This window comes from Melitaea cinxia, chromosome 9, assembly GCF_905220565.1.
Source record: "Melitaea cinxia chromosome 9, ilMelCinx1.1, whole genome shotgun sequence".
NCBI classification, from domain to species: domain Eukaryota; kingdom Metazoa; phylum Arthropoda; class Insecta; order Lepidoptera; family Nymphalidae; genus Melitaea; species Melitaea cinxia.
In genome coordinates, this window is record NC_059402.1 from 4,937,823 (window position 1) to 4,959,603 (window position 21,781).

The following is a 21,781-nucleotide window of genomic DNA, read 5'->3' on the forward strand; positions in this document are numbered from 1 at the left end:
ATAAACAAAAAAGTGGTGATGAAATATTAATGCTTTAACTTAGCAAGTGACATAGAAATATATTTTACACATAGGTAAAAAAGTCATAACCATAATTTTCACGTCATGTAGAAAACTCAATATATTACAACTTAGTTTCATTTTTAAAGCTTACAATCTGAAGAAAGGGCAAGAACAAACTAACAATGTGTAGATGAAGTTTTATAATTGTGGTAAACTTTGTCTCTTATTACTTTAATAATTATCCTTTGATCTAATGAGTATTGTTACTGATTTTGTTTTTCAAGCCCTAAAAATTCTTATAAAATAATGTAAAGCCTTTTTTAGTAAGTAACCTTGGAACTTATAAAGCCGACCCATGGCGGGATAACCATCCAACTGCTGGCTTTGAAATACACAGGCCAAAGACGGGCAGCAGCGTCTTCGGCGCAACAAAGCTAGCCTTGCGGTCACCAACCCGTCTGCCCAACGTGGTGACTATGGGCAACACACATGAGTTCGCGCCATTTTTGGCACTAGCTTGTAGAGTCCTTTTTTTGAGATGTCCAGTAGTGGACTGCAATAGTCTGAAATGAAGATGATGATGATGATGATGAATGCCTTTTTTATCAGTTTGATTTCAACCATGTTACATGTAAAATTATAGTAAAACAAATTTATTCAATAATTAATATATATTTTTTTTTCATTAAAACTCGTACTCCAAGTCCAAGCTGATATAAAAAAAAATTAAAGTATTTTTTCTTCTGGAATGATAAATTTATTTAGTTCTTTTAGATTTTTTTTTAAATTAAAAATACAATATAAGTATGTATTAGTTTTATAGCTACTTTTTTATGTATGTTAAATTGAGCCTTCTCCAAAAGGAAGACGGACTGAGTGAGACATTTCGACATCACTTTCGCTAAAAAATTCGTTGCAAATAATTCAAATGCATCTTTAGAATGTTTGTAAATTAATATGCGTTAAGATGTTTATCAGTTGTCATGTTCATCAAGTATTATTGTTTTCTATGGCGTTTCTAGTGTTATGTTCATTCTTCTCCATTTGTCACTTTCTCGTTCTGAAAATAAAATGAATGTATGAATATTAGAAAGTCATAAAAGGCATAATGTATATTAGTAACGGTATTTAAAATACAACAATATAAACAATATTGACAAATCTATACAAATAAATAAAACTGAAGCGTCTGTTTGTAACATTAAAATAACCACTTTTTACTAAATGCATATGGATACGGTACATATACCAAAATAACAATTTTTACAAATTTTGTCTGTCTTTCTGTTTGTTTCAGCTAATCTCTGAAACGGCTGGACTGATTTTGACGAGACTTTCACTGGCAGATAGCTAGTGTAATAAGGAGTAACTAAGACTACTGTTATTTTAGAAATTTTGTTAAATTACACGCGGATGAAGTCACGGGCACAGCTAGCCTTTAATAAATTTCTTAAACATATAACACTTATAAGCATGCCGCCACTACAATTCGAGCTTTTTATATCTTTATTGCACTACTGGATAAACACTATACCAAGCTACAGTAAACTACGTATTGATTACTCAGATTCTTAAAGGCTAGAGCTAGTCTTGTAAATTAATAATTTTTCACGTGATAACGTCTTATAAATCGATGAACACCGCCTGTACGCACGAAAAAGTGTCACGTTACGCCTAAACCGCGGAACAAGCAATAGAAAGGCACAATCGGCCCAAGCGTTGGCTTGTGACCCATTCATCTTTTTCTTGCGTGACGTCAGAGTTAGCAGCTCGAAATAATTCAGTGACAATAATTCAATTCAATTCAATTAAAAAAAAAGTATGTAATTTTTCATCAATGTTTCTTTATGACGTTATTACGTAAAACTATCGTCCGTAAACCGACTTTACAGAGAACTTTTTTTTTACACAAAAAGGTCGGCAAACAAGCGTACGGCTCACCTGATGGTAAGCGATTACCGTAGCTTATAGGCTTCTACTATACTAGCCTGCAACACCAGTAACATTGCAAGCACTTTGCCGACCCTACGCCCAACCCTCCCCAAGAACTCTGGCCACCTCTCTCACCACAGGAACACAACACTATTTGAGAGCAGTATTATTTAGCTGTGATCTTCTTACAGAAGACCTTACAGGTTGAAGTACTTCTCCGGTCGAGCTGTTGCAGATCTCGAGCAGGATATAGGTAGGGCACTACCTCAATAAAATATAAATCCAAATTCTTAATTGGCCAATTTTATTTGGTGATAGAGGGTTTTGTCTGTCATTACATAAAATTTCAGCTTTTGAAAATAAGTGCTCTGAAGGAACCGGTTGTGGGTACCACAATTCTTATTTGAGTCGGAGCGAATTCAACTCGAGGTAATTCGAGCTAAGCCCAACTTGAGTCAAGTTTTGTCCACTGACCTCACAACCGTCCCTTGGAGAGCGCGTTAAGTTGTCGGTCCCGGTTCTTTTCATAAATATCTGATAGTGATCGTAATCATAGTAGGAGTTCACTACAATGAGTACTCCACTGCGGGTTGGTGGACATACTCCCTAGTATTCAGAATATATCCGCCAACCCGCAGCGAAGCAGCGTGCAGCTCCAATAGAGGCCTACGGCCAGTAGTGCGATGCACCGGGTGGAACCCATCGGCCGCGCGTCCTACCTCCTGCAGCTGCGCCAGCTGGTAGTGCCGCTTGCGCAGCGCGGCGAGGCGCGCGCGCTCCGCGTCCAGCGCGCTCTCCAGCTCCAGCGCGCGCACCTTGCTCTCCATCTCCAGCCGCCGCGTGGCCGTCAGCGACAGCGCCGACGTGTCCAGCGCCTCTGCGGAACACACTGCCGCTCACTGACTAGCCGACACGCTGGCTAACTAGCGACTACGACTAAGCTACGCGAAGGTAATTACGAGACTTTTACTGTCGAGCGACTAGTACCCGTCGCCCGGAGCGACTCGATCTCAGCGGACTCACCCTGGTCGCGCACGAGCGCCGAGGCGCCGCGCACGGCGGCCAGCACGGCGCCGGCGGCGGCGGCCACGGCGCGCGAGGAGTGCGCCAGGCTGGCGAGCGCGGGCGCGGCGGGCGGCGCGCGCGCGCGCGAGGCGGCCACCAGCTGCGCCGTGCTGGCCGCCACCTCGTGCGCCGCCGCCGACACGCCCTCCACGCGCCCCGCCGCGCCCACCGCCTCGTCCGCGGACGACCTGCGCATACATGAAACAACTCAAACAAACTTCAAATTAACGAAATAGTCGGGACCTAAATTGCTTTATCCTCTTCATGTCTCAACCAGCAAACTATTATGTCTAATCTCTTATTTATAAAAAATAATAAAATTAGCTTACACCAATAATTTCGCTGCAAACACGACCGCCTTGGAAGCGGAAATCAGACCCTCCGACCACTGCGGATTTCGTCTATACATCTTCTGGCGAGTCTTCGGGTCTCCGAGTTCATTCTGTAACTTTCGGCTGTCTTGGACGAGAATCTTGACTGCCGCCATTAACGTAGTGCAAGCGTCCAAGATCTTCTCGTTCACTTCTAACTTTATTCCAGTATCACCAGCCCTACTGGCTAATAACATTTTCTGTGAAGAAAATAATAGTTTTGGTTTCATTAATTAGTTTAACTCAAACCGCGTCAAAATTGTACCTCGAGTACATGAAGAACTAAGAGATTTTGTAAATATGTTACAAGGAAAATTAGCTCTGATTGATATTATTTTCACTTTTTAATACATAATAACTTTATTTTATTTTTATTTTATTTTATTTTATTTGGAACACCAACAGCACATAAGACATTAAATGAGCACAAATTGTACATTTCGACTAAGCCATTTACAGGTAATAAATATTTTGTAACCTATCCAGTTATTAGATCTGCTCATAATATTGGTCCTTCGAGCCGGACATTTAAAACATTATGTTAACACTCGAGGAGTCTTCACTTGAGCCAGCCGTAAGTATGTGTGTGTAAGAGAAAGACCTCGAACTCCCCGGGGGCAACTTCGATGGCACAGAGAATGTATTAGCATTAAAATATAAATTGTTTGTGTATATGATCGTCATTTATGCAACGTGCTCCGCTGACCAGCCGCATTTAATGTATATGTATGTGTGTGTGTGTGTGTGTGTGACCTCGATCTCTCCCGCAGCGGCTTCGATGGCGCGGTCCATGTCGGCCAGCTCGTCGTCCACGCAGCGCGCCCCGCTGGCCAGCCGCTCGGCGCGCTCGGCGGCGCGCACGGCCGCGGCCACACCGCCGCGCGCGGCCGCGCACGCGCTCGCCTGCAGCGCGCCGCCGGCCACGCCCGCCAGGCACTGAGCGGACGACGACAGCAGCTCGCGACATGAATTCTGCAGACCTAGGAATGTTCGATTATCGTTAGTTCAACTTGGACACACAGCATCTGGTAATAGGTGGGTGACACGAGCTCTGCAGACCTAACCATATCGTTACGTCTTTCGATGATCGTCAGCTTGATGATTGAACTTAATAATAGAAAGGTTAGTTTATTTGTACCCCAGATAATTCAAATTTCGAATCAGTGTGAAAATGTTCTCACTTTTTTTGGCATCAAATAATTACAAGCTAAAATAAAGGTTTTTATAGTTATCAAACTGATCATCACGGCTCGTCCTACGTTAATAAACTATTAGTAGATTTAGTTTAGATGAAATAAATATACAACTCACTATCTGCGAGTTCGATGTCGGTGGTGATATTGGACAAATCCATAATATAAGCGGATAGTTTTGCAGCGTTGTGAGCAGCAAAAATCGCAGATTTCGCTACTTCTTCCTCTTTACCCTCGATCTAAAACAAATCTCACATTAGCATTTTGTTCTACACGGAAAAATAATAATTACTAATTTTTATATATTTATTTATCTCACTCGTATATTTTTCATGAGTTCTTCGAATGCTTTACTAGCCAATTCCGCCGCTAACTTGTTTGCGTCTTGAGCGTTTGAGTTTTCAAAAGCAGATAAAGCGCCATTGGTTACTTCCAAAGCGGTTTCACCGGCACAAGACACTAATTTATTAGTCTCTGAAAATAAAACAATAATTAACATTACAACTTTGTTTATATTTAAAATAAAAATATTTTTAATCTAAGCATTAATTCATTTTTTATAGATTATATACATATCTCATAGAATCCAATATTTAGTGTTCAGAATTCGTCATTAAAAATTAAGACAGAGAAAGAGAAATTTTGCCAATAATGTCTTATAAGGGCAAACTCGACTTACGTGTCTTGAGGGCTTGCCTCGCCTCGTCCAACTGTATCTTGAGCGAGCCCATGTCCGCTTCCAGGATCGTATTTTGTTGCAACAAGTCCTGTAATTCACACTCGGCATTCAGTCGTTCGCTTTCAGCGTGCGCTAATCTAGCCTCAGTCAGCTATTGTACCAAGAATATACTTAACGTAACGCCGGCGAAGTCCATAAGTCCAAAGCGTATAGTAATATGGCACCGGAAGTTATCCACATGCAGATTTCGAAGAGATGCAGAGATAGAGCCAAGTTGGAAAATAAAACATGCCATTAGATATCATGCAACTAAATCTAACAATACATTTTAAACACAATAAGCTTAGAAATTGATAAGAAATATGACAAGAGGTTTATTTTACACAAGATTTATGTACAAATGGATACAGGCCATAGACATTTAATTAACTGTAATAAATAAAATGAAATTAATAAAAATAAACGACATATATAAAAAAAAAAACAATCAAAAGGGAGTATAAGCTTAGGTACAGGACAGTTTTTTGTATAAAACTTAGAAGGAACATGTGGTTTAATTAAATGTCTTTTACGTTTATCCATTCTGTATAAATTTTTACTTTTCTCATAAAGTGACAAAAACAATACCGACAATCAGCTAAAAAAATATTTTAGAACGACATATTGAAAAGCAGAATGAATGAAAGATATGAAATAACATGTAGAAATTCTTCTTAAATACTAACTATTTGGTATATATTTTTAGGTATCTGTGTTGTAAATTAATTGTTACTAAAGTCGCGTGTGACCTTTGATGCATTATAAAATGAGTATTATTTAGAATATTGAGTTAAGTTTATAGATCCTCCACCAAAGCATGACGTTCACTTAATGATAACATCACAGAACTAGTCACCGGTTAGTCTAACCTGCGCTTCTGAATTTTTCTCATTTATTACATACATACGATCCTCTCTTTCCTTCTCTATTAATTGCTCTAATTCTTCTATTTTTGTTTTTAATTCCTCTTTCTCTGAAATAACTGTTTTATAATCTTCTTCAGTGCTTTGCAATTTTTCGGTTAATATCTTTATTTCATTGTCTTTTTCTGATTTTATGCTATCGTTTTCTGATTTTAAACTTTCTATTTCTTGTTTCAACGATGTTTCTAATTCAGTATTTGTTTTTAAAACCAGCTCAAGCTGATCACGTAAGTTTGCTTCTGACTTCTCTAGCTCCGTCACTGAAGATTCAAGACCCTAACAAAATTTTCAATCAATCATATAGAATAATTTATTTTATTTGTTAATTATTAAAAATAAAAAACAAACCTGCTTTTCATTAATTAAAGTATCTCGTTCATAAACTATGTCATCTTTTTCGGCCGACAGTTTTTCAAGTTTATTCTCAACATTTTTAATCTCATTTGAATGTTCGTTTTTAATAGCTTCAATTTCTAAGCTTTGCTTTTCAAACTTGCCAGCAAGTTCTTCATACTTTGATGTAAGGTCCGTTATAATATCATCTTTATTTTGAATATTTTTTTCTAGATTGGCGACTGCTGCGAATTGTTCTTCTAATTCTCGCTCTTTATCAAGTTCGAGTTTGTTTATCTGAGCATCTTTAATATTCTCAGCTTCTAGTAATGATTTTACTTTGTTTTCTAGTTCACGTATCTCTTCATTTTTTTCGGAAAGTGTATTGGTTAACTTAATTTTCTCTTGATTTTCTTCTTCAAGTTGATCGTTTAGTGCCTTAATTTCTATTTCTAAAGATTTAACCAAGTTATCTGATACTTCTTTACTTTGAGTCAATTCGGTAAGGTTCGTTTTGAGATTAATTATCTCTTCTGTCTGTTCTTGAATTAATTTACTATTATTACTTTTAATGTTATCAAGACTAGATTGCAATAGAACAACTTTTTGTACTACTTCTCCAACTTCAATATCTTTCTTCTTTAGCATACTTTCAAACTGTTCATTTTTCTCAGATAATTCTTCATTTAATTTATTACATTGCTGCTCAAATCTACTTTGAGTATCATTAAATTTCATTTGTAATGATTCTAAATCGGCTTGTATAGTGTTAGTATAACGAATTTGCTCCTAATGAAAATAAACCTTTCATCAATTATTTGTTAAAAATTACACATGCATGCAGTGTTATCTAAGGCAACCTACTATAAATATAATATTATTTAAAATAAAACTGTTATTAAATTATATAAAAAACTGTTATTTTAAGTACAATAACATCAAGAGCATGCAACATATGAGCACCAGAATAAGGATCAGTCAGTCAGTTCAGCCAGCCATCCCGGTTTTCTGCAATCCTCATCCAGCCCACACCGGCAATCTTACGTAGATCGTCGGTCCAACGGGCCGGAGGATACAGAATATATATAATATAGATATAGAATAAGGATGAAATTAAGGAATAAAAGATGCAACTATTAGACCTTAAGCTTAAAAAATTACAGCTTTTGAAATAAAAGTTACTACATAATCGTGATTTTAGTAAATAAATAGCATGCATTTCACGTGCAATATATCAAAAATGGAACACTACTGACCTCTTTCTCTTGTTGATACTGCTGTTTAAGTTCAGATAACTGTTTCAGTGCGTCTTCTTTCTCCTCAATTACTTTCTTGTACTCATCACCACTTCTCTGTCTAAGCACTACCAATTCCTCTTTAGCCTTACTATTTTCGACATCTTTTTCACTGATTTCTTGTTTTAACTTCTCATTATTCTCTGTCATTTCTTTTAGATCATTAGCCATCACTGTAAGTTTTTCTTGTAGTTCTGTAGTGGCTGTTTTATGATCGATTTCTAATGCTTCCATAGATGCTCTTAGAGCTTCAAGTTCGACTTCTTTTTTTCTGGATTGTTCGAGTTCACTTCGAAGATTCGTTAATTCCGATTTGTAAGCTTCGATCTCTTCGCTCGATGAAGCGCTTTGTTGCAGTAGTTCGACATCTCTAAAAAAACAATTATCAAATTTTAATGGCACAGCAAAATATTTTTTTACTGTAATCTATACTAATATTATAAAGAGGTAAAGTTTCTAACTTTGTTTGTTTGTAGGGGGGTAATCTTCGCAAATACTGATCCGATCATGACAATTCTTTCACTAACAGAAAGCTACACTATTCAGGAGTGATATAGACTATTTACTATACTCACTATTTTATCGTTATTGAACAAAAAATTCAGTGAACAATAATAGTATATGTAAATGAAGTCGGAGAAATGCGAACGAGATGAAACTTTACTATATATTTGCATCACAAAAATAATAATTAACGCCCAACGAAGTGGACACGGGTCGGCTAGTAATAAATAAAATAATGTTTTGTAATCGTAAGGAAAAAAAAAGGTATTCATGACATACTTCATTCGATCATTCAGCTGCTGTTGTAACATTGTTTTTGCACTCTCGTGTTGAGCCGCTGCTGCCCTTAAACTTGATGTCTGTTTATTGACCTCAGCTTTCTATAAAAACACAGTTCTCGATATAGTCTCATGAACATTAACAGATAATTTAAGGGAACACAAATAGTTTAAGGAAATTTAATAATCATTACGCTAATCAAACCTATATTTAGTGCCAATTCCACCGATCAAAAACTACATTAATTAAAAACAGTTATGAAAATTAAAAAGATAGGTTTACATAGTTTGCACACAAATTATCACTTATATCTAGATGTAATGTACACATATGAGCTATTATTTTTTACTAGAACCTATCCAAAATCTTAAATATCCTCGTTTTTTCTATCGTTGTCCCAACAAATTTTAAAATAACCGACCTGTCTTATTAATGTGATGTGTTCCTCTCGTAGTTGTGTGTACGCACTCTTCAACTTCTGAAATTTCTCATCTAACAGCTTCGCTCTTTCCTCAGTCTGTGAGAGTTTTTCTGTAAAAAATGAATAAGACATTCATATTGAGGTTGATCAAATATTAGGTTCTGATTTTTTTATATAAATTTATGTTATCTTACTTTTTATTTCCGGTGTTTCAACTAATAAAAGTTCTGCTTTTTGTTTCTCTTCTTCAAGCTCGTTCTGAAAAGACAAATAAATGTATTTAAAAGTAAGTTTTTAAAAATACATATTTACATTAAAAACCTTTGCAGACCTGGTAACATTTATGACTACTACTGAAATATGAGTAATATGTAGTTTCTATATAGCTTCTTTCTTGTGTATTATTTACAGGTTTTAATTGTAAATAATAAGTTTCAGAGTTTACTATGATTAAAAACATAAAATTTTCTATTTTCATATGCAATGCAATAAACACAAAAATAAGAGTAGACATTTTGTTAAAAATACATCAATTAAAGTATAATTATTAATATTTTCTATATTTATTTTTTGGAAGAAATCTCTTTTAAAAAAAAGTCCATCTTTGTCATCAACCACAAATACAGTATTTCCGTATATTTTCTATAAAGTAAACAATATAATCACTATAGTGAGAAGTCGCATATAAAACAATATCAAAGTATACATAACTACATACTTTAGTAGCACGCAGCTGCGACTCCATCCTAGTACAGTTCTCCCTCATGGAGCCCAGCATGGTGTTCCGCTCTTGTATTATCTGAGACACCTCCGTCCTGTGTTGATTACGATCGATATTAATGATTTGTGACGTCATCACTAGTGCAAAGAGTTTGGACCGTTCCAACAGCATCTTGAAATTTGACTGTGGCTATCTGCTGTTAAATGGTACACTAATGATGTATCAATCTTAATAGCTTAAGGATTCTGAACTTTAGATTAAGTGTACAGTTATGCTAAGAAAATCATAGATATAGTAAAAAAAAGTAGATAATGCGCGGCCTTTGTTGTTAGTGAAGCCACAAAACTCGGCTCCTTCAAGTAAATACACGCGCTCACGCACACATATGCATCAAACTACGCTCATTTTCGTTAGTATGTCACGAGGCTTCATACAGTAACTTTGCTTATAAAATGCCGTCTTGTGTGATTAAATGGTGCAAAAACAATACCAATGTAAACAAAAAATCTGAAGGAATATCGTTTCACACGTAAGTACATATAAAACTTTAAATTTATTGTTATTCCAAAATAATATTGAGGTTATTCGGAACTTATAATTTCAATGTCACGAAATGACGTACTACGGGAGTGTTGTCAGAGGTTCTTTTTTTCAAAACCCCAAAATGTGGGTAAGTAAATTGTACGCAATCAGAAAAATAATTAAGTAAAAAGTAGACATAGTTATTGTTTTTTTTTCTCGTGTTATTTTATGTTACATAAATTGAAAATAAAAAAATCAAAATATATTTATGAATTATTAACTCGTTTGTTTTATGTTTTAACTTTTTACAATTTTTGAGTAAACAAGGTACCCATATTTTACTATCAAATTTCATGGTTTTAGGTTTCCAACGAATATTTTAATAAGAGGTGAATGGGTAGCGGCTGTAAGACTGAGAAAATGACCACGATTATGCTGGCCATGCGCATAAAGTCAATTTAATACGAATAGTGATTGAAAAATATTTGAACATAAGACTACATCATATTAGTAAAATGCAAACAATGACGATGACTCTGAGTTCTAAGCGACAAAAATTTTAAAAACTTATACAACATAAAGGATTCTAGGTTTAAGAAAAATAGTTAAAAAAAAAACCGACTGCAAACTGAAAAGAGTTAAACCGAGGGGATAGGAAGTGTCCATTCATACGATTATCTTACGAATATATTTTTTTATTATTCTACCGATTTTTTGTTTTATTTTTAGTAAATTTATTTAAAACTATAAATAGGTTTTTATTTTCACATACCCATTTTACCTATATTAAATTAATTGTTTAATAAACATTTTAGGGACTTTTTTTAAAAGGTGTCAACACTTCACTCACTCACACATCTTTAAAAAAGTGGCTTCAGTTTTCTGTTCTAGGTGCGTTATCTACCTTTTTTTACTTGATCTATGAAGAAAATAAGATCTTTATAGACATTAAGAAGGTATAAATGATTTTTTACACTCAACGTAGAACGTGAATCTTGTTGGAGGTCCAGTAACATAATTAAGAAAATAAGCGAACACACCGAGATCATCACACATACATGTGTGTTGTATGTTATTGTTCACCTATACAAATTTGCTAAGGGTAGGAATTGAAATTGCAACCGCTTAACCAGTTGCTTTTATAAATCAGTCGTAGGCGTTAGCAACTTGATAAAACTAGACCCAAGTCAGCTTGACAAGTGTGTTTCCATGGCCATTACCTCATCCTCTTAAGTTCATTTTGAAGATGATCGATGAGACGATCTCGCTCCAGTATGGGGTCGGGTGCGGGAGATGAGCGGGACTCCACCATTTGCTCGGGGCTCGTACTCTGCGAATACGATTTACTATAGACGACTAGACTAGATGACGTGTTGGCGCAGTGGTTACAATACTGGCTGTTGCGCTGGCGGTCACGGGTTCGATCCCCAGTCATAAGAGACATTTGCATTGGACATATAGATGTTTCAAAGCTAGCAGTTGGATGATTATCCCGCCACCGGTCGGCTTTTAAAGTTCCAAGGTGGTAGCGGAACTGTGTTATCCCTTACTCGCCTCTTACGACACCCACGGGAAGAGAGGGGGTGGCTATATTCTTTACTACCGTAGCCACACAGTACAGTTGTAGTGGTCTGGGCATTTGTGCTTGTGTATTGTGTGTTTCCGGACCCTCAACAATGGACTAAATCTTATGGGGGGGCCGTCGAGTGTCAAGCGTTTATTATTATTATTTATTTACTATAGACAGCTATCTATAATAACATTATAGGACATTTTTTTGTATTTTTGAATATTGGTAAAGGGTTAACTCAAGAACTACTCGACCAATTTTAAGAATTCTTTAATCAGGGCAATGATATGTTATCTATTTTTTATTTTCAACGTACAAATGGTCTATAGTTTCTAAGATCAGCAACTTATTGCTTGTTATATGTAACAGCCGGATTTGTAACAACTGTATAATTATCATATACACTTAAACAATAGATATTTTTATATTTCACCAAAATTCAGGATGGGAATCTAACCCACAACTGAAACAGGGCTCGTCAAATCTCTGAGAGACAAGTGTCTATATTTTAATGGGTGAAAACGAATAGCCAAATTTGTGTAATTCACGGAGGCAAAGCCGTGAGCAGAAAACAAGTTATATTGTATAATATTAAATAACAAGTTATACAATGCTAAGTTTTTTATTGCTAAAACTCGGTTGCTATATTCAAAAATCGTGGGTGTCGTAAGAGGCGACTAATAGATAACACAGTTCTACCACCACCTTGGAACTTATAAAACGGACCGATGGCGGGATAAACATCTAACCGCTGGCTTTAAAATAGTCTTCGGTGCGACAAAGCCAGCCCTGTGGTCACCAACCTGCCTGCCCAGCGTGGTAACTATGGGCAACACACACAAGTTCACGCCATTTTTGGCGCGAACTTGTGGAGGCCTATGTCCAGCAGTGAACTGGAATAGGCTGAAATGATGATGATGATGATGATATTCAAAAAACGATTGATTTTGTGGAAGAAATGTTTGAAATTGAACTGTCTTTTAGCAAACCAAACTTTTCTTCGAATATAGAAAATGGACTAAGTCAAAGTTACACAGTGCTGTTTTAATTGATTCTAGGCACATAATTAACTTACTGAAGATACTTGACTAAGGGTATCGGAGGTGTCGATAAGGGATCCTACTGCATCCACTTCATCCGGAGGCTGTTCGGGTATAGATACCACTGGGGTCACGTAAGTGCCGAAGTCGCTCTAAAAATTTATTATTATTAAGAAAACATATAAACATGACATTGAAACACGGGAAAGCATAGATAATTTTGTTACTTCAAAGAATAGAATGATAATAATTATTACTGACCTGAAAATTGAATCTGCATGTCAAAAAAAAAAACATTGAAAGTAATTACTTGTTTCAATTTGTCCTCATTTAATTCTAGAACTTTTTTTTTCTTTTTTCTTCGAACTCTTGAAAGCTTTTACGTGTAACATTCATAAATATTGTTGGAAATAAATATATTTTAACAATCCAAAACGAAACTTACCTGTAACAAAAAGTTTGGCGGATTCGCAGGCAAAACTGGCAGCGTTAACAGATTACGATAGTATTGAAGACTGCTCGCGTGTTTATAAAATGAGCTTAATTTCTTGAATTGCTGCCGAAATCTGGAAAAATAATAAATAACAAGCAGCATTAGTTAAATTTACTCTAAAATATCTATTTTTCTCGCCCTATCATTTTTATTATACAACAAGATTGGCAAACAAGCAAACAGCTCACCTAATGGTAAGCGAATCTACGGAAAAAGCGTTCTGCAATACCTAAAGCGTTGTCGACTCTGCCCTCGAGCCTCCCCAGAAGCTCTGATCACCTCACTTACCACAGGAACACAAATCTGCTTGAGAGCAGTATTATATAGCTGTGATCACTTCTCACTCAACTCTGTCTGGTGTTATGGTGCGTGTGTCGGCGGCGCGATTCCCGCTCAGAGTGGATATTTATGTGTTAAAAAATATTTATTTCCGGTCTGGTTGTTAGTCCTTGTCCTCCCCACCGTGCCTCGGAGAGCACGTCAAGCTGTCGATCCCGGTCGTTATCATGTACACCTGATAGCGATCGTTACTCGTAGAAGGGAATATATCCGCCGCATTGGAGCAGCGCGGTGGATCAAGCTGTGATGCTTGTCTGCGTGGGGAAAGACGCCTATGCCCAAGGGGATACAGTGGTAGCGGTATGTGGGCACCTCCCCGTAGAATATATCCGTCAACCCGCATTGGAGCAGCGCGGTGGATCAAGCTGTGATGCTTGTCTGCGTGGGGAAAGACGCCTATGCCCAAGGGGATACAGTGGTAGCGGTATGTGGGCACCTCCCCGTAGAATATATCCATCTACCCGCATTGGAGCAGCGCGGTGGATCAAGCTGTGATGCTTGTCTGCGTGGGGAAAGACGCCTATGCCCAAGGGGATACAGTGGTAGCGGTATGTGGGCACCTCCCCGTAGAATATATCCGTCAACCCGCATTGGAGCAGCGCGGTGGATCAAGCTGTGATGCTTGTCCCGCGTGGGGAAAGACGCCTATGCCAAGGGGATACAGTGATGGCGGTATGTGGGCACCTCTGTCCTGCGTGGGGAAAGAGGCCTATGCCAAGGGGATACAGTGATGGCGGTATGTGGGCACCTCTGTCCTGCGTGGGGAAAGAGGCCTATGCCAAGGGGATACAGTGATGGCGGTATGTGGGCACCTCTGTCCTGCGTGGGGAAAGAGGCCTATACCAAGGGGATACAGTGGTAGCGGTATGTGGGCACCTCTCGCGGTGGCCGGCCAGCACGTCGGGCGGCAGCGCGGCGTGCAGGCGGAACAGCAGGCGCACGCTGCAGTCGTAGATGTGCGACGAGTCCTGCGCGCACGGGATGAGCGCCGCCAGCCGGCACTGCCCGCTCGCCGTCATGGAGTTGGCGCGTGCGTTGCCCAGGCTGTCGAACACTGCGAACGGGTGGGTGCACTTTTAGACTGAACCTCGTCCTTTGGATAATCTATATTGATACATCGAGCAAAATTTGTTTTGTAGCCCTTTTTACAAAAATTGCACGGACGGAGGTGTTTATATAGAGGAGTGCAGATGCTAATATTTTTTTGGGTCAAATATGGTTACTACTGAGCGACCACTAGTTATGTTAAATAGGTACCAATTTTGGTCAGTTTGAAACTATTGATTTTGCTGGGTTACCATGACAGTGATAAAGATAAGATAAAAATAGTAAGAAATTTTTGACCACTTTGATGACGTTTCTGCTGATATTGATTACTCGTCTACATTGCATTTTTGCTGAAATGGGCGCTGAGGATAGAGAATTAGACTGCTAATCTCTTACTAGATTCATAGCCACTTATTAATTATACCGATTGGACTCAAGCGCGCGATCGCTAGACTGATACTACTCGAGTAGAATTATTCAAGTAGTCGTTTCACTATACTTCATTCATACATCACAAAATTTGTACTCGAAATTTGACATGATAATAAAATAACATCAGCATTTTTTTATTATCACTCACCTGCAGCTTGCAAATAGAGTATATCTTCCATGTAATCAAACAATTCCACGCATAGTTGAAAACTGAAACAAAAAAAGGTAAATTCAAGACCGAATATGCTAAAATTTTAAGAATCGGTCAAATTGTTTTGTAACTCACTAGTTGTTGACGTCGTTTTCAGCGATGGCATCCAACTCGTCAACAGTCAACTGCATGTTTCCGGGAAAACGTGGATTGCGGGCGTGAAATTTTAACTTAGTTACCAACAAGTTGCAGTATAAGTGTATTAATCTTCCATAGCCTTCGCGAAGGTGGACCTAGAAAAACGAGAAATCTTTAAGTTTCTTTTCATACACAAGACCAGGTCGGCAAACAAGCATTCGGCCCACCTGATGGTAAGTGGTTACCGTAGCCTATAACGTTGCAACAACAGAAGTATTGCAAGCACATTGCCAACCCTACCCCGATCCTCCTCAGGAGATTACCTCTTGCCACCTTGCTCGCCACAAGGACAATTATTATAAATGTAAAGGCTACAAATAATTAGAAAGTATGTATATATTCCAAAAAAAAAAGAAGTATATATTAATATGCAAGTATAGAAGCAAAACCAAGATCTTACCCACAATTTGCCCAGATTTTCGATCATATTAATATGCCGTTGCGAGTCATCGAGGCAGGCTGGGTGCCCCTCCCGGAGCAGCTTGTGCGTCACGTGGCAGAACTTCCACGATACGATCCTATTATCTTGGAGTGGTAGCCTAATCGCCACCATCTAAAAAAACATAATTTTCGTAATTACCCACCTCTCCTCATCCACGTCCTATATCTAAATAGGAAATACTGATCTTGCATATCCTCATTCTCGTCTATCACTGATTAATTGTATTTAAAAAGTTTATAGCTTCTAATGAAAATTCTAATTATAATAATTTTGCATGTTTTTATTTTTGTCAAAATAGTAGTATAAGAATACTAATCAAGTATGAAGCTTATTTATGTACTTAAAATATTCGAATGAGTCAGTGATCATAAAGTATATCAAGTTTCATACCCAGTAGGTGACTGCACTCTGCTCTTGAAAAGTACCGATGATCGTGCTCCGTACATGTTTCTCTTTAACGGGAGTCTCGATTGAATTTATCGCCTTCTGGATGGCTAAAGTCTGCAACAGAGTTGTATACTTTCTTTTAGTTTAAAAACAGAATTATCAAATTATTACTAAAGCTCTTAAATTTTTAGATGGTAATATTACTTTTAATGTATTAAGAATTTATTATTAAATGTAATAATAAATAGTTATATCACACAGCTACGATGTATTTGACTTTTGAACTTTTGTAGTTAAAAAAATTTAAGGAATGCTTCGTTTGAAATTTTCATGGAATGTTTACTCGTTTTACCATAATTGCTATGATATGTAACAAAAATTAATACAATTAAAAGACCCCTGCAAATCAAAGAACTTTTCCTTTTCGGTATTTTTTGGGGTTTTACCGAGTTTTTAAGGTGGTTACATCACCGTTCATGCGAATATTATTCGCCAATATGGTTCATTAAAATTGCTACTGTCAAAAACATTATTAAAAATATTTTTTGATTAAATTACAAACGTACTAATTTACACAGGCGTTACCCTAAATTTGAACTCACTTTAATCAATAGAATATAAATTTAATTTTAAGAAGTAACAACATAACAAAAAGTAGAACATCACCTGTCTATTATACAGCTTAACAATACTTACACTACAATAACATAGTCGTTAACCGCTGATAAAAATGGTATAAAATAAATATATGCAAATGGAAATTTAAACTGACTGTACAGAGCATTCAAATTATCAGTGGTAGCAATACATCGAAAATTTCAATAAAACCCAAAATAAACACGCACATGGTCACTCCGCGTTGAGCGTGTATTTTATTTTTAACGAGACTGTTTCTAAACAAAGTCAATGTCAACAATGTCCTCTATCGGAAGAGGTTTTAAAAATCAATTATATTTGTGTTTGCCCACGAACGAACAAAAACCGACTTCAATTACATTACATCGACAAGTAATACAACTACGGTAGAAGAAAAATTGTCAAATAAATACGTTATCAAATATGACTCACAAAAGTTAGTCTTTAGATATCGATAAAATTTTCATAGGACTACAAGACAAGCATCAGCTTTCGATTAAAATAAAATCGGTAAACCAGTAAAAAGTTGAGGTATAAACTAATACAACGTATTATTATTATGGAACCACATCTCCACCCAGTAAAAAGCTCAAAGGAAATTTAAAAAAATACAGTCGAATTGAGAACCCCCCCTATTTTTTGGTATAGCAATTAAAACAGCCTGTGAAAGCGCCAGTATTTAATTAATCTTCAAATATTCACATTTTTTTAGACAAAATAATATAAACGAAACCATCTAAGATTATTTCAATGTATTTGTTACCGTTCTTTATTATTTTAACTACGATATTACAGAATGACATTCAATATTAATTAACATTCTAAGATCGCTGCATTAGCGATAAGGCCGCCTCTCGTGCATCTCCTCTTTTTGTTGTTATGTTAATCCTTTTTTATGTACAATAAATAGTATAAATAAATAAATAAATATTAAATACATATGTATTATGTACATTAACATTTGAAAGAAGTATTTTCCGTTTCCACAAGGAATTACTACTTCGAATTAATTACTGACTAACTCTGACGTCAAAGTTGACGTGTTCACGTGTGTTGTAACTAATGAAGGTAAACTATTAAACATGCAGTGTGCGAGTAGTAAGTCTGACCCACTAGACCTAATTTAATGCCGTGCTACACGCAATCTGATATACGTAACAAAATTTCAACTCGCTGCACATATGTTTCCATGTATGTATTTTCCTGAATAGTTCTTTGAAGATAAATATAACAAGACAAATAATACCAAGTAAACATCGACGAACTAAAAACGTGAAGAAAAACAACATCCAGGTGTAAAATCTTAATGGGTTCACCAACATTGAATTAAGATTTTTAAGTCGACTTTATTTATTTGCTTATAAATTAACCATACTGAGGTAGGGCACTAAATGAAATTTCCTGCTCAAAATATGGAGCAGCCCGAATAGGGATGCTTACCCAGGTACTCCTCGATCTTACAGAATATTACAGCTAAATAATACTATTTTCAAGCAGTGTTGTGTTCCTGTTGGTGAGTAAGGTGACCAGAGTTCCTGGGGGATTGGGGATATGGTCGGCAACGCGCTTGTGATGCTTCTGGTGTTGCAGACATCTATAAGCTACGGTAATTGCTTACCATCGGGTGAGCCGTACGCTTGTTTGTTATATACCTAGTTATATAAAAAAACCAGTGAGACTATATGAATCACTACAAAATGACCCTACGTATGAGCGTGATAAATCAACATATTATTTATTTGTTCATAATTAACAATATGAATAACAGATATTGCAAATACACTACAGATTGAACATTTGATCGTATTTTGCAATGCACACATTGCGACAAACAACTTTACAGATATTATTAAATATGTGTTAACACAAATAACCTGTGGTGTTACAACTTACCAGCTGGTGGAAGCGTTTTTCTGTAGGATTGGCCATAGCAAGTTAGTGCAACACGGACTCAGCATGCATTAGTAAGTGATGTACCAGGCTGAAATGAGAGTTGGCAAGGATAGTCAGTTAGTGTTAGAGCCATCACGCGCTGGAGGCAACCGAAATAAATTAGTTAAAAAACCAACGATATCTGGCGATAAAAATGGTTAATCAATGAGATGTAGTCCTATAATATACTAAAAGGAACTAAACTACTTTTACTGGTGGGAAAAAGCCTCCTCGTCATAGAATAAGGGCATTATTATATTGATAAATTGACACCGCTCGGAGTCTTTTGTTTCTTGAATAAACTTTTATTACGGCTACATATATTTGTGCAAATATCTGTTACAGGTCTGAGTGTATCTTCTCCGTGCCATCCGTGCCTAAGAGAATTCTGACTGTGAGCTGTCGGTCCTGGTTGTTATAAAAGGCACCTGATGGCGATCGTTTCTCTTGATGGGGAAATTATCCTTCAAATCGCAATAGTGGAGTATATTAAGCTTTGACCCTTCTCTTATACGAAAAAAGAGGCCTTCGCCCAACAGTGGTAACAGGCTGGTACAGTTCAGTTAGTTCATATTCGTTTAACTCCCATGTTTTTAGTATAATAAATTTTTGTCTGGTCGTGTCAGTAAAATTAAAGAGATCGAAATCTCCAGCAGTTGACAGTGCATAATGGTGATATAATGCAGAATAGACTCACAAATTCCTCAAATTACGGTGAACAGTTCAGAAAATAGAAAATAATAAGAGTTATTAACGATGAAAGTTTAGATAATTATTGTATCGCATGCAATTTATGACGTCCATGCTACATGATCTAGGCAAATAATATTACCTAAGTAATCTATATTATATACGTTAAGCACTGAACCTCGGCGGTTCCGTTAGAGGTTAATGCAATTAATATCATAACTGCGTTGACTGAGGTCGGAACTGGGAAAATTGTTTTACCTTATTAAAACTGTAATAACAATATTTCAAGGAGACGATTGTATTACCTGTAACAACAAAAATATAATTAATTAAAATCCACCTAAGGTAAAATATAAAAATATGGACAAAACATTTCTGAATGCACCTATAAATATTAGACAACAAAGTGACAATTTTTTTTGACGAGCATCAGATGTTTCACAGCTAGGAAATTTTGTATAGTAAAATTAAATTGGCGTTTTTTATATTTTTCGTTACTTATTATTAATATTTCTCATCGTTAAAACCATCCCTGAACTTTCGCAAATATTTCGAGATCAAAATCAGCCAAATCGGTCCAATTAAATGGTTTTTTGAGTTTTAGCGAGACAAACGAACAGCAAATGATTTATAGTTTCTTCATGGTTATGAGTGGCCAACAACCATTCTATCCACATGGCCTAATATTTATTTTTGTTTTCACATTTTACTCTTTTTTGCAGTTATGTAATGGGTACGGATATAGAAATTACCATAGGTGGAACTAGAAACAAAATTGTACTACGACAACCAACTTTACATAGATCAATATTAAAACGTTATGTTTCTGTAAGTAATTATTGATATAAACAAATCCGATTAATGAATAAAATGTACGTAATTAATTAATTCAGAGTATTATCAATAGCGGACCGGCGCACGCGTTCATGAATATTATCATTTATTCATTCATATTAATGACTTCCAACAGTGCCAAACTAGCACAGATGATTTCGCCAATGTCACGTAGAAATGAATATTATCTCCATATACATTTCTAGGTTGACATTTACATAATACACGTAATACAATTCATATCTATCACATTTATATAATTTTTAAAAAGCATCCTGCCATTGTTAATAAATATATATATATATATATATATATATATATATATATATATATATATATATATATATATTTAAACCTTATTATTATATATATATATATATATTTAAACCTTAACCGACTTTTTGACTGATCCACTGGGGCAGTTCGCATTAGACCTGCTTTCTTCCAGGTACGTAGATTCCATTTCCACATCGAGTCTAAGTGAAATATGTTTTTCTTTATGTATCTATATCCGGTATGTACAAATAAAATATTCTGTGTCTATATCAGACGGTTGTTACCTAAAACACAGGCATTAAGTTGCCTACCTAAGGAACAGACTACTGTATGAGTAGATTATATTTTATCCAACGTTGACAAGCGTAGACTAAATAAATGGTCACTTTAGTAAACCATTTGTATATTGAAGTAAATATCCAGCAAATACGATACGCGTTTAGAATGGTTCAAAGTGGCCAAACACGGCGGTCTGTGTGTCGGCGACCGACAGTTACGAGAGAATCCGGAAACATCACTTTACGATCTCATCCGTAGGCCCGCGGCCCGTCGTGTGGTTTGTTTATGAATAAAAACATACGCAGCGCAGCTGTAATATCTGACAAAAATACCGTATTTACACATGGATACGTACAATCGCACTGTCTTCAATCTACGTAAGAAGTCTGTAAATAAAAATACAATAAAATACTTTTACTCGTTTCATGTAGATAAACGGGTATTTTGTTATTTGTTATGAAATGTAACGAAATTGCAAGAAAGCACTTAATAAATGACTTATTACTAGGATAAAGGTAATATTACTTTAATGGTAGGTAATACTTCCTAACATTATAAGTATTATTAGATACAGCAGGGCAAGTGATTAGTATATATATCCTCAAAAATGCAACGTAAGTAAAAAAAAACTGACATATTAGGTATAAATGTATACTCTGTAATCTAGCTTTATTATTACGCAATTTGCAACAATGATGCAGTTTCACAAGCTAGCTTTTGTCTCCACTCAATATAATTGTCTGTTAAACAACTTC

At 36.3% G+C, this 21,781-nt stretch overlaps 1 protein-coding gene across 1 annotated transcript; it reads right to left on the reverse strand.

The window, feature by feature from the left end:
• Nucleotides 1–773: 773 nt before the first annotated feature.
• On the reverse strand, nt 774–18,944 carry LOC123656569 (huntingtin-interacting protein 1). Its single transcript, XM_045592240.1, has 24 exons — nt 18,909–18,944; nt 16,383–16,493; nt 15,951–16,103; nt 15,488–15,645; nt 15,350–15,411; nt 14,599–14,776; nt 13,336–13,456; nt 12,935–13,042; nt 11,501–11,610; nt 9,756–9,852; nt 9,232–9,295; nt 9,038–9,147; nt 8,617–8,717; nt 7,795–8,203; nt 6,533–7,327; nt 6,152–6,481; nt 5,244–5,394; nt 4,884–5,038; nt 4,683–4,803; nt 4,125–4,351; nt 3,330–3,571; nt 2,959–3,188; nt 2,655–2,812; nt 774–1,063 (listed from the first exon to the last, which is right to left on the reverse strand). The coding sequence occupies exons 1-24, from the start codon at nt 18,942–18,944 to the stop codon at nt 1,034–1,036; spliced, it is 4,257 nt and encodes a 1,418-aa protein (XP_045448196.1). The 3' UTR covers nt 774–1,033.
• Nucleotides 18,945–21,781: the final 2,837 nt, after the last annotated feature.

Coding starts and splice junctions, on each gene's coding strand:
- LOC123656569 (XM_045592240.1), bottom strand. CDS start 18,944: ATGGCCAATCCTACAGAAAAACGCTTCCACCAGCTG. Junction 15,646..15,950: donor AAAATCTGGGCAAATTGTGG/GTAAGATCTTGG, acceptor TCGTTTTTCTAG/GTCCACCTTCGCGAAGGCTA. Junction 15,412..15,487: donor GAAAACGACGTCAACAACTA/GTGAGTTACAAA, acceptor TTTTTGTTTCAG/TTTTCAACTATGCGTGGAAT.